Source organism: Ursus americanus, chromosome 16, assembly GCF_024610735.1.
Source record: "Ursus americanus isolate L20-20 chromosome 16, mUrsAme1.1.p, whole genome shotgun sequence".
Lineage (NCBI taxonomy): Eukaryota > Metazoa > Chordata > Mammalia > Carnivora > Ursidae > Ursus > Ursus americanus.
In genome coordinates this window covers 56,271,441-56,284,354 of record NC_142142.1, presented here as the reverse complement: position 1 = coordinate 56,284,354, position 12,914 = coordinate 56,271,441, and the positions used below count along the sequence as shown (strand labels likewise).

The window sequence follows — 12,914 nt, the reverse complement described above, 5'->3', positions numbered from 1 at the left end:
AGGTGATTCATGTGCTTGTTGAAGTTTGAAACCTTCAAAGAAGATATATTATAGGTCCAGTTTGGTGCTAAGAGATTCGGATCATTACATTTACAAGAAAAAGCTGAATATTTTTTAGTTTAGAATCGAACAGTTTGTAAATCATGCTAATCTATTATCTCAAGCCTACTTATAGCCTGGGAATTCCCTTTAGATACTGGGAGATTTTATTGAGCTGAACTTCCACTCTGCACTACAGAAAGCCCACCACATTCAATTGTTTGCATATGAATAGCTACATTATGATTTGTCTTGTACCTTGGTGCTTTGTGAGCAAAACTTTGATGGGGTTGTGGGACTAATTTATCTTAAACTTAGCGTGAAAACTTCATGGGAAAATATGCCTGGTATACTATCTGATATATAATAAGCACTCTGTAAATATTTACTTAATGAAGAAATAAATGAATGAATAAATGTTTGCTCATTTCATCTTTTCTACCCTTTCTGGCCCTTCTGTATATCTTATAGTAATTAATATTGTCATCCACCCAGATTTCTAGACGAAAAATGGGAGAGTTATCCATGGAGCCACCTTCTCCTTCACATATGATTGGTTACTAAACCCCCTCATATTTGTACCATCTAGAATTTTCTCACTTCCCTGGTATTTCCCTAGCTGAGTTATGTGAGATATTATATATTAGTAAAAGGAATGATGAATCAAATGTATAAAGATAATGAGCATATATGTGCCTAAGAATCTATCCTGTGTATATATAAGCATTGTCCTGCAGAGAGCAAATCAATTAATTGGAGATTTTAACACAACCCTTTCAGAAACTTTTAAATCAAATAAAAACAAAAAACCAAACAAGCAAAAGATTATAGACTTAAATAACGTGATTAATAAGCTCAAACCAATAGAGGGATAGAATTTTATACTAAACAGAGAATATGCGTTGTTTTTGAGCAAACATGGAATATTTACAAAACTCTGTGTGAAATTACAAATAATCAGCATCACACAGACTATATCTCTGCTCACCATGCAATAAAATTAGAACCCAGCAACTAAAGACTCTTTTTTTTTTTTTAGTCTCCTATGCCTGGAAACTAAGTAACATACTATTAAATAACCCTTGGGTTAAAAAGAATACCAGAAGGAAAATTACAAAATACTTGTAACTGAGAAATAAGGAAATACTACATGCCAACATTTTTGGAACACAGTTAAACAAGTACTTAGTGGGAAATTTCTCATTTGGAATACATTTGCTGGCAAACAAGGAAGACTGAAAACAAATCCTAAGAATTCAACTCAAGAATCTGGAAAAAGGAGCAATAAGTACACACCCCAAAGGGCCAACCAAAAAAGGAAACAGTAAAGATAGGAGGGAGAAATCAGTGAAAGAACAAAAGAGAAGTAGAAAAACTAACTGCTAAAAACTGGTTCTCTGAAGAAATGTGTGACAGAAACAAACCATTGGTAGAGAGGGTGGGACTGTATACGGGAGGAGCCCAGAAAGGGAGAGGGGGCCCTCAGTGCATAGAGAAATAAATACAGAATGAAAAGGAGTAGTAACTATAAATAATATATGTAATAGCTTTTAGCTTTCAGTTATACGTGATGTAGTATATTATTACACATACCTTTCTATTATGTATTGTACTTATGTATTGTAATTGAATGTGTATATAGAAGCATATAGTATCTTATGTGATACAGTGTATTTTTACTTTGTATGTACTATGTATCGTATATCGTGTATATATGTAGTATTTCATATAGTGTTGTGTATATATGTCACATACTATTCCCTAATTCATAAATTTATATATTATATACTGTACAAGTACCCAAACAAATTATTACATTATGGAAAAGAGAAGAACAGCTGGATGTGGGGTCACTCTGGCGGCAACATCTGTCACCCTATCGATCGCCAGGGTTGATTCTGCTGATCTGGCTGGCTAGGCAGCTGTCCCCTCCCTCTTGCTGGAGCAGAAGCTCCAGGAGGATGATCGTTCTTCGGTCAAGGGTATATGAGTAGCTGCGCTCCCCCACTAGCACCTCCAAACAAGCTCTCAGGGACAGCTGCAACAGGACGTAAGGGAGTAACAGTCACACAGGAACTCATTAGACTACATGCATAAAAAGAAAAATATAAAATGGTCAAAATTGGTTCAAAAACAAATTAAAAACCCAAATAAATAATTTAAAAAGTGAAATGGCAGTGAGGTTCTGCACACCACAAAAGTCTCAAGCTTCAAGATAATTTTATAGATAAGTTGTATCATGTATTCAAAGAACATATCCTTATTTTATACGTCATTAAAAAATGTAGAAAAGTAAGAAACATTGTTCAGCGCTTTTTATGAGACTAGTTTAACCTTGATTCCCAAAGTAGGTAAGAACAGGTCACAGAAGGCAAATTACAGGGCTACGCAGGAACATTGGTAAAAGATCCTAAATAAAAATATTTGCTAAGCAAACCCAAAAGTATTAAAAATACTACCCTATGCCTACGTGGGTTTTATTCCAGAAGCCCAAGGTTGGTTTAACATCAGAAATATGTCAGTATAATTCACCATATGAATAAACTAAAGGACATAAATCATAGGATTATCTCACTGGTACAGAAAAAATAATTTGATAAAATTGAATAACTATATATAATTTTAAAACACTTCTCAAAAAACTAGGAATAACAAAAGGAAATTTCCTTAACTTAATAAAAATCAAGTACCAAAAACCTAAAGCAAACATCATTCTTAGCAGAAAGATTTTTAAAAGTTTCCATTAAGATTGGAAACAAACCAAGGATGCTTACCACTGTTTTCCAAAGTCCTGGTTAGTCAGTTACCTATAAGACAACAAAAAAAGCTAAGATATGAAGAGTGTAAAAAAAAAAAAAAAAAAAAACCCACACACACCTAAAACTCTCATCATATGCAGAAAATATAATCATCTAACCAGAAAAGCCAACAGAATCAACAGGTAAACAAAAAGAAGTGATGTGAGACGTTAGCTTTATTACAGGATAGATCAACTTAAAAAATTCGGTAGAATTCCTCTACACCAATAATACTCAGTTAGGAAATATTATACCACTTACAAGTGCAACAAAACCTATATCATATTTAGGATTTCACCTAACAAAGAATACACAGGACCTCTACAGGAAAAAAAAAAAAAAAAGGTGTGATGATATGAAGACAAATAAAACCATATCCCTTCCTTGTACAATATACAGAGCTAGACTCTGGATCAAACGATAAGCAAAAGAGGAAAATATAGGAGAACTCTTCTGTGACCTAGTGGTGTAGAGTCTTATCAAATAAGACTCCAAAATTAGAAGTCATGAGGCAAAAAAAAAAAAAAAAAAGTTGTTGGATTTCACCATGACAAAACTAACAAGATGTTGAGCCCTGAGTAAGTCAGAGGCACTTGGAAACATCACGTCTCTAGTGCATATTCATAATAACTCACGAGTCCTTAGAAAATGGCTAAGATGTGGGGCGCCTGGGTGGCACAGCGGTTAAGCATCTGCCTTTGGCTCAGGGTGTGATCCCGGCGTTCTGGGATCGAGCCCCACATCAGGCTCCTCTGCTGGGAGCCTGCTTCTTCCTCTCCCACTCCCCCTGCTGTGTTCCCTCTCTCGCTGGCTGTCTCTCTCTGTCAAATAAATAAATAAAATCTAAAAAAAAAAAAAGAAAGAAAAAGAAAATGGCTAAGATGTGCCTTCATGGGGTTCGGGGTCATACGTGTCTTGCTCCTCATAGCTTGGGGACCTCTCACGGCACCTGGCACATCATAAGTGCTTAATAAATATTTACTGAATAAATATGTTTTATTTTATTCCCTATTCTACACATTAAGACAAAGAAATACGTAATCTGACTTACAAATATTTCTTTAAAAATCCTAAAAATTTTAAGCTTCAGTAATATAAAAAATATCTGGTTATTTAGAAAATGTACTTATGCAAAATACTTCGTTTTCTAACTATGGTGGCTAAATAAGTAACTACTTACTTCATCCTTATTTTTACTTATTGTTTGTGGCACTTGGGTCAGTTTTCAGTGTCAGTTTGAATCTTGTGTTTTAGAGTTGTACCCAATGTGAGTTGAAGTTTGCAAATTAAGTTTCATAAGACATTATTGAGTAAATATTTTTCTGAAGCCCAATGATATTATATAATCTGAATTCCTAATTCCTGCTACTATGACAGGCCAAAGAGGCAAAAGTGAGAAGAGTAATTCATGACTGACTTATGTCTTAGCTTCCCTTCTTATGATTTCACCCCTCCTTGAAACATCCCTCTCTTACTCTTGACAAGAAGAAAAGCATAATATTCTTACAGTTAAATAGACACAAATATCGGACCTAGAGTCTGTATAGAATCCTTCTGATTTACTGGCTGTGATATTTTTCTGCTGCCACAGGGTGTGGAACCAACCGCTGGCAGACCGTAGGAACCGGGCAGCTATCTGTGAATCCAGAGAGAGAAATGGGGGTCACAAATCAAGCCTTCAAAGAGCAAAGCCGATTTCAACGACTGAAGGTAATTTCCGTTCTCTAAAGAGGAAGAAATAGGATTTGACAAATACTCCCCAAATATTGCTACAGAAATGTAAAGCCTCAGAGTGAAGCTACTTCAGACTCATTTCCTTACCTCCAATCATGCACGTTCTTTTTGGTTTTCATACTCTTAAGTACTCTGTTGCCTAGAGAGGTTGGCATGATGCCTGTAGGGCGATGTTTCACAACTAGTGCTCACTGATTTCAGGTTCTGCACATAGTGGCTTTGGTCATAAGCCAAAGGTAAGGTTTTGTGTGTACACCCTATGGGATAAAACACTTTTCCAGACAATATTGCTTAAAAGAAGTTACACTGACTTTGCTAATTCCTGGATGACCCTGCCTACCATCTTGTGTCTTAAAATTCCAGAGCTGTAGCTGGCACCGCCGAGCCTCTAGCTGAAATTCATTTTCTAACAACCATGGCTTAATATCTTCCTATAGCCAAAATGGATGGTTCATTGCCGAACACATTTATAAAAACTCTTTTGGTTATAAATGATAGAAATCCACCTTCAACTAGTTTGAGCAAGAGATTGGGGTTATTGTCTCTGACTCCAAGAAAGATTGAGACAAGAGAAGAACTTGGAAATAGCAGATACTGAGCTGTTTTCTGGGACTATTGAAACTAGCAACCCAAATGACACCCCACCTACCCCTTCCCTGCACTCCTCATCTTTCAACTAACTTTTCTTCTCTCTCACTAAAAATGGCTCTCTTCCACATAATGGGAAACATGGGTACCGAAATCTCCTAGGTACTTTTTATAACTGCTAGCACAATATAAGGACCAACACTCTCAGTTCCAGTCAAAATCTGAAAAAAAAAAAAAAAATACTGGCTCAGTTTGGGTCAGATGCTCACTCACAGGGGTAAGGTCATGTGAGAACAAAGCAGGTCTTACAACAGCCATATAAATAGGGATACAGAGCAGAAAATATCACAGTTGTTCACTTCACAGAGCATCAATAGTAAATGTATTAGGATAAAATAAGGGTAATCTGGCTTTCTATGAACCTTACTGAATATCACAAAATATTTTAGTTCAACTCAAGAAAAACCCAGTAGATCTAGAAAAGCTGTAGAGAAAGATAGCAAATAACAGATTATTTTAAGACAAAAAGCATTGCTTCAGCTAGAGGGTCATTTCACAATAGCAAAAGGTTTTCTTTAATAGGAAGAAATAAAGATTCTCAATATATATATAGTTCCTAATTTGATTTGAAAACATATAAAGCAAAAGTGACACATGGAAAAGTAGACACGTTTACATATTTAAAAATATCTTCCTGAAATATGTCAGTTCTGTCCAGATTACCTAACTCACCACTGCCAGAAGCAAACATTTCACATGAGATTTCTTAAGAGCTTAGGCTTCTGCAGTTGGTAGATAATGACAGGGAAGTCCCGTCTCTGGCACAGAGGGATGAGGTATAGCTTGCAACATGTCAAGAGTACTTAGTTTTTGATCCAGAGTAAGTATCACTAATCCTACTACTGGATATCATCTAGTGACTGGGTGGTTAAAAGGCGACGTGCCACCTTTGATCCCTTTTTGTTGTCTGATTGCTGTTGCAAGGACTTCTAGTACTATGTTGAATAATAGTGGCGAGAGTGGGCATCCAAACCGGCAAAGAAGAAGTCAAAATGTCTCTCTTCGCAGATGACATGATACTCTATATGGAAAACCCAAAAGAATCCACTCCCAAACTATTAGAAGTTATAGAGCAATTCAGTAATGTGGCGGGATACAAAATCAATGCTCAGAAATCAGTTGCATTTCTATACACGAATAATGAGACTGAAGAAAGAGAAATTAGGGAATCCATCCCATTTATGATAGCACCAAAAACCATATGTTACCTTGGAATTAACTTAACCGAGACGTAAAGGACCTATATTCTAGAAACTATAAATCACTCTTGAAAGACATTGAGGAAGACACAAAAAGATGGAAAAATATTCCATGCTCATAGATCAGAAGAATTAACATAGTTAAAATGTCCATGCTACCCAGAGCAATCTACACTTTCAATGCTATCCCAATCAAAATACCGATGACATTTTTCAAAGAACTGGAATAAATAGTCCTTAAATTTGTATGGAACCAGAAAAGGCCCCGAATCTCCAAGGAACTGTTGAAAAGGAAAAACAAAGCTGGGGGCATCACAATGCCAGATTTCGAGCTGTACTGCAAAGCTGTGATCACAAAGACAGCATGGTACTGGCATAAAAACAGACACATAGACCAATGGAACAGAATAGAGAACCCAGAAATGAACCCTCGGCTCTTTGGGCAACTAATCTTTGATAAAGCAGGAAAAAACATCCGGTGGAAAAAAGACAGTCTCTTCAATTAATGGTGCTGGGAAAATTGGACAGCTACATGCAAAAGAATGAAACTTGACCACTCTCTCACACCATACACAAAGATAAACTCCAAATGGATGAAAGACCTTGATGTGAGACAGGAATCCATCAAAATCCTAGAGGAGAACATAGGCAGCAACCTCTACGATATTGGCCAAAGCAACCTTTTTCATGACACATCTCCAAAGGCAAGAGAAACAAAAGATCAAATGGACTTGTGGGATTTCATCAAGATAAAAAGCTTCTGCACAGCCAAGGAAACAGTCAAAAAAACTAAGAGGCAGCCCATGGAATGGGAGAAGATATTTGCAAATGATGCTACAGATAAAAGACTGGTATCCAAGATCTACAAAGAACTTCTCAAACTCAATATGCGAGAAACAAATAAACAAATCATAAAATGGGCAGAAGATATGAACAGACACTTTTCCAATGATGACATACAAATGGCTAACAGACACATGAAAAAATGTTCAAAATCATTAGCCATCAGGGAAATTCAAATCAAAACCACACTAAGATACCACCTTACGCCAGTTAGAATGGCAAAAATTGACAAGGCAAGAAACAACAATTGCTGGAGAGGATGTGGAGAAAGGGGATCCCTCCTACATTGTTGGTGGGAATGCAAGTTGGTACAGCCACTCTGGAAAACAGTGTGGAGGTCCCTTAAAAAGTTAAAAATTGAGCTACGCTATGACCCAGCCATTGCACTACTGGGTATTTACCCCAAAGATACAGATGTAGTGAAGAGAAGGGCCATATGCACCCCAATGTTCATAGCAGCATTGTCCACAATAGCTAAATCGTGGAAGGAACCGAGATGCCCTTCAACAGATGACTGGATTAAGAAGCTGTGGTCCATATATACAATGGAATATTACTCAGCTATCAGAACGAATTCTCAACATTTGCTGCAACATGGACGGCACTGGAGGAGATAATGCTAAGTGAAATAAGTCAAGCAGAGAAAGACAATTATCATATGATTTCTCTCATCTATGGAACATAAGAACTAGGAAGATCGGTAGGGGAAGAAAGGGATAAAGAAAGGGGGGGTAATCAGAAGGGGGAATGAAGCATGAGAGACTATGGACTCTGAGAAACAAACCGAGGGCTTCAGAGGGGAGGGGGTGGGGGAATGGGATAGACTGATGATGGGTAGTAAGGAGGGCACGTATTGCATGGTGCACTGGGTGTTATACGCAACTAATGAATCATCGAACTTTACATCAGAAACCAGGGATGCACTGTATGGTGACTAACATAATATAATTAAAAAACATTAAAAAAAAAAAAGTCAACGTGGCAAAGAGATCTCTGCCTCACTTTTCTGAGATAAAAGGAATCCAAGCAGTTGTATGGCCTGTGCAAAACCATAGCTTCTTATGAAAATGTTGGTCACAGAAACACAAATCTGGCCCCACAGACCTGACAGAGTTTTCAAAAGTTGAGAGAAAGCAAGTCATTTCTATTTCTTGAGGATTTAATATTTTTTAAACACGAATGGCAAAAAAATAGAAAATTTGTGGAATATTACTTTAAATATTATATTTAACAAATCAGCACATTTAACACATGATTAAGACGATACCTAAAACTGTAGAGTGGTAGATCTTGGCAAATGTGAGGTCCAGGCTGAATGCCCCCTAATGACTCCTCACCTAAGGAGAGGGACTACTCCCCTTCCCAGAACTACTTTGATTTAAAGTCCACAGACCTAATGCATTTGTCTTGGGAATTAAGTGTACTGGGATCATATCTTGCTTAGATTAAGATCCACATCATTTTCTTAAAATGTTAAATCCTTTGTCTAATATCAGATAATTCCCCACAAAAAACTAAGTGGATATGATTACTGAGGGGTAGCTTCCTAATCAAAATACTTTCTGAAACATTAAATTTGAACCTATAGTGAAACTTCCCTGGGACCATGCCAAATTTGCATATTCATAATGCTAAAAGGGGATAGAATTAGCAGGCAATAAAGAAAGATAATTAGTAGAGACCAAGGAACCAGCTTTGATGGTCAAAATGCATTTTTATTTAAAATGTTTCGCAGATGAAGAAATTAGCTTTGAGAAGATGGCATCCATCCACATTCCCACAGCTAATAAAAAGTAGGATGCACATATACTCATGTCTGTCCTATTCCAAGACCCACACTAATAGGTATTAGCGTAGAAAATATTTTGCTGGATTCAAATACGTTTACTAAACTCATTTATTCATTTCATTCTTTTGTTCCTATAATCTTACATTTAATCTTTATGAGCACCTAACAATAAAGGCATTATGCTAGGTCTAGAGAAACAGCAAGGAAAACAAAGAAATCATTGTCCTCATAAACATACAATCTAATGAAGAAGACCTAATAAATGTAAAAAAAATTAATATATTTGGGCAAACAAGACTTGAAGGGGGTTTGTTCAGATGAGCACTACATACTGTAAGAAAATAAGTGTTTCAAGCAATAGAAGCTAAACAAATGTGAGTGTTTGAAACAATAGTAGGAAAGTCAGGGTTGGCCTGGTTCTTAAAATAATCTTGTATGCATAATTTTGTAAATGATTTCATCCCACTTCATTGAGTAGAGGGATAGATGGGTAGGTAGATAGATGCTAGATACACCGCACACAGATGGTGGACAGATGGACGGTGATAGGTAAATCCATGATAGAAGATTGGGGATAGGGGTGGTGAAAGAAGAAAACCCTTCACTCAGAAGAAGCAAGAATCCTAACTTTGGACCACATTCCTCCTGAAATGCCCTAAATTTTGCTTTCAAAGTATTCGCAGAAACCATTCCTACTTTGTCTGAGAGTGTGTTCGTCCTCAGGGAGCCTCGCTTACTTTCCTGCCTGTGCGTTCTTAATCCGCGCCATTCTAAGCAGCAGTCAGGCCACTGCCAACGCTCGGGTGTGCCAACAGCATCAAGAACCATGGAGAACACAGCTGCTGCTTGTTTTCTGTTTATTTTCAGTGTCCTCTGCTTAAGCTTTGCCATGAGTGCAGACTGACCTTCTGACCATTGGTCTTAGTAAGTGAAATTGAGTATTTTATAAGCAGTCAAATGGGATCCATCATCCCTTAACACACACCACACTCCTTACACACGAGGGGTGAGGGTGCACCATGACAGACAGATGGCACAGCTGGGCTAAGCACAGCCCACTCACCTCTGAGGGGTGTTTCCTTCGCAGGGCAGAAACCTTGACCCAAACAGACCCACGATTCTCTTCACCCTCTAACACCTAAGAAGAATATACATCCAAGAAATGGATCTCTTATATCCCCAGACTTCTTGATCTTGATTATTTTTTAAATTAAAAGAAACTTCATTTGGGGGCACCTGGGTGGCTTAGTCCCTTAAGCATCTGACTCTTGATTTCAGCTCAGGTCGTGATCTGTGTCGTGAGATGGAGCCCAAGAGAGATCTCTCTGCCCCTCTGCCCCTCTCCCCCTCTCTCTCTCAAAAAAAAAAAAAAAAAAAAATTGATTTCTTCTTGAATCCCCTTGTAAATCCTTTCAGTAACACTCGCCAAGCTCCTACTGTGTTCACGTCGCTTGTGAAGCATTGGGAAATCAGAAATCAGTGAGGCTCTTACCTGGAGAACCTCATGAACCAGCTCTTGGTTCTTGGGTGAGCTCAGGCAGAAAGACATGTCTCTTCACCCAGTATTTCGTAACAGCCCTATCCTTCTAAGCAGAATTGTTTATTTAACTTTCTTGTATAGCTGCATACTCTAGGTCTCTAGTTCTGTCCAAGCTTAGGTTTCTAGAATTCACATGAATTTTCATAGTTTTACATTTCCATAGCTTCCCAAATGGAACTATCGTGTATGAAATGAAAACATAAGAAGCACCCAGAAAAACAACAGGTCACATCTTTGAAATATATAAGAAAGTGAAATAGCAGTAGGGGAAAATGGTCTCTTTAATGTCAATTATGTTATCTCAGCTCTATCTTAAATAAATGGAAGTGGGAACTGGGGAGTAAATTTGGCTTTCCAGAAACAGATGTTCCTCTCAGGCGGTACTAGAGTTTGACACTGTTTCCTAATGTACCAAACACTGACATCTAATTACCTTATGAAGCCAGCCCTTCTTGACGACTCTGTGCCAGCCGCTGGCGATACCTAGATAAATGTGACGCAGTTTCCATTCTCCAAGAACTTTGCTTATCAGAGTGAATCCTATGGCTTCCTCAGAGTTGGTACGGCCACTATTTAAAAATGTATCTCCCCAGGGGACATTATTGGGATGGTGATGCATCTCTGCCTCAAGCCAAAGAACAAAACTCAGGAGATGACAGAGATCTGGGGTAGTCCTCAGCAGGCCGGTGAGAGTGTCGCACGGCGGGCTCTGATGGAGTCCGTAGGGAATGTGCAGCCTGCTGCTTAATCCGGAACCAAGCACAGGTTGCAAACACTTAAAGAAGAAACACTTACGAGTGGTTCTAAAGGAGAGTGATGAACACAATGTGACTTTGAGGGTACTGACGAGGCGTGGGGAGCGATGGGTCATACTGCCCTCACAAGATGTCAGGACACCCAGACCTGCCCACCTAACACACCTCCCCTGTAGAGCCCAGAGACCAGAGGGGAATCACTCCATTCCATCAGCGCCGTGTGCGTAATATTTAACAAGCTTCCCACCATCCTCAAAAAACCCTTGTCAGAGAAACCTGTGGTATAAGGAGTAGTGGAAAAGAGCACTGGTAGTACGCTGTCTGTCCCAAATACTTGGATCCATTCCTTAAGCTTCTCGGTCCACAGTTTCATAACCTATGAAATGGGGATAATTTAGTTTGGATCGAATTACATAATGAGTGTCGAACACCTAGATGATGGACGTAGCGCACACTGCCTGGATCAATAAATGTTGGCTTCCTGGAGAAAAGATTTTAGAAGATTCAGAGCACGTGCCTGAGGGTACATTTGTAAAGATTATATTTATATTTATATTTATATTTATATTTATATTTATATTTATATTTATATTTATAATGATTATACTTACAGCAGCCAGGATGTTCTAGCCAACACGTAAAGAACAAATTTGTAAAGCCTCAGTACTAAAGACTGGAATATAAACTGAGTGTTTGGGTGACTGGCAAAGGTCCAGCAAAAAGAATAGAGCATTGTGTGCAACTCAGTGCCTCCTAGGAGAGAGCTCTGTAAATCCCTTGGAAGAAGGGAAGCTATCGAAACAAGTGGACATTCAGTTTATCCATCAAACACAAATTGAGCGTCTACGTTGTGCCTATACCGAGTGGCATTCTGTTAAGAAACAAGGAAAGAGGAGGAGGTTACAGTCAACAGAAGAGTCAAGAGACCCCACAATAGAGCTCAGTCAAAAGTAGCCACACGATGGGCCACGGGGTACACTCCCACAGGAGTAGATCTCTTCCGCTAGAGCCCCCACCTAAATGAGCGCTTGTCTTACCCTCCCAGGAGAGAAGCGAGAGTTACAAGTTAGGAACCAGCCACTTTGAGGGATGGAGAGATGGCTGACTGCCTAAGTACAAACAGGTTTGGGCGTTGCCGACTTGCACTCCTGAAAGCTTACCAGCTCTAACCCCAGGCCAGGAAGGGCACCATGTTCAACAGGACTCAGAGGAGGGAGAATTTGCTTTCAGCTGAGCATATGTCACCTCATTATAAGAACAATTTACAGATACATGCTGTTGTCATGGGTTGAAAAACAGTTTGGAATGTAATTTGAGATATATATATATGTATATATATAAAATGGATAATATTGTATCACACGCTAGGTTCTGGATATAATGCCATTCTAACCACCGAACTACGATAAAGAAAGTCTTTACAAGCTGACAAAGAAATATTAAATAATCCACCAATCATACACCTATCAATGAAATAAATTGCTTTTGCGATGCTGCTGAAATAGGGTGAAAAGGATAAGTGGGACTTCACTGTAAGCTCACAGCTCAGTTTGTTCCCGGCGATGTCAA

The 12,914-nt window shown here is 38.4% G+C and overlaps 1 protein-coding gene across 1 annotated transcript in view; it reads left to right on the top strand.

Moving 5' to 3' along the window:
* LOC123792459 (uncharacterized) overlaps positions 1-12,914 on the top strand; it is a 98,117-nt gene that overhangs the window by 38,286 nt on the left and 46,917 nt on the right. Inside the window, exon 6 of the mRNA XM_087868036.1 lies at positions 4,429-4,547. Coding sequence (XP_087724162.1) covers positions 4,429-4,547 — 119 coding nt within the window. The remainder of the gene's footprint in view (positions 1-4,428; positions 4,548-12,914) is intronic.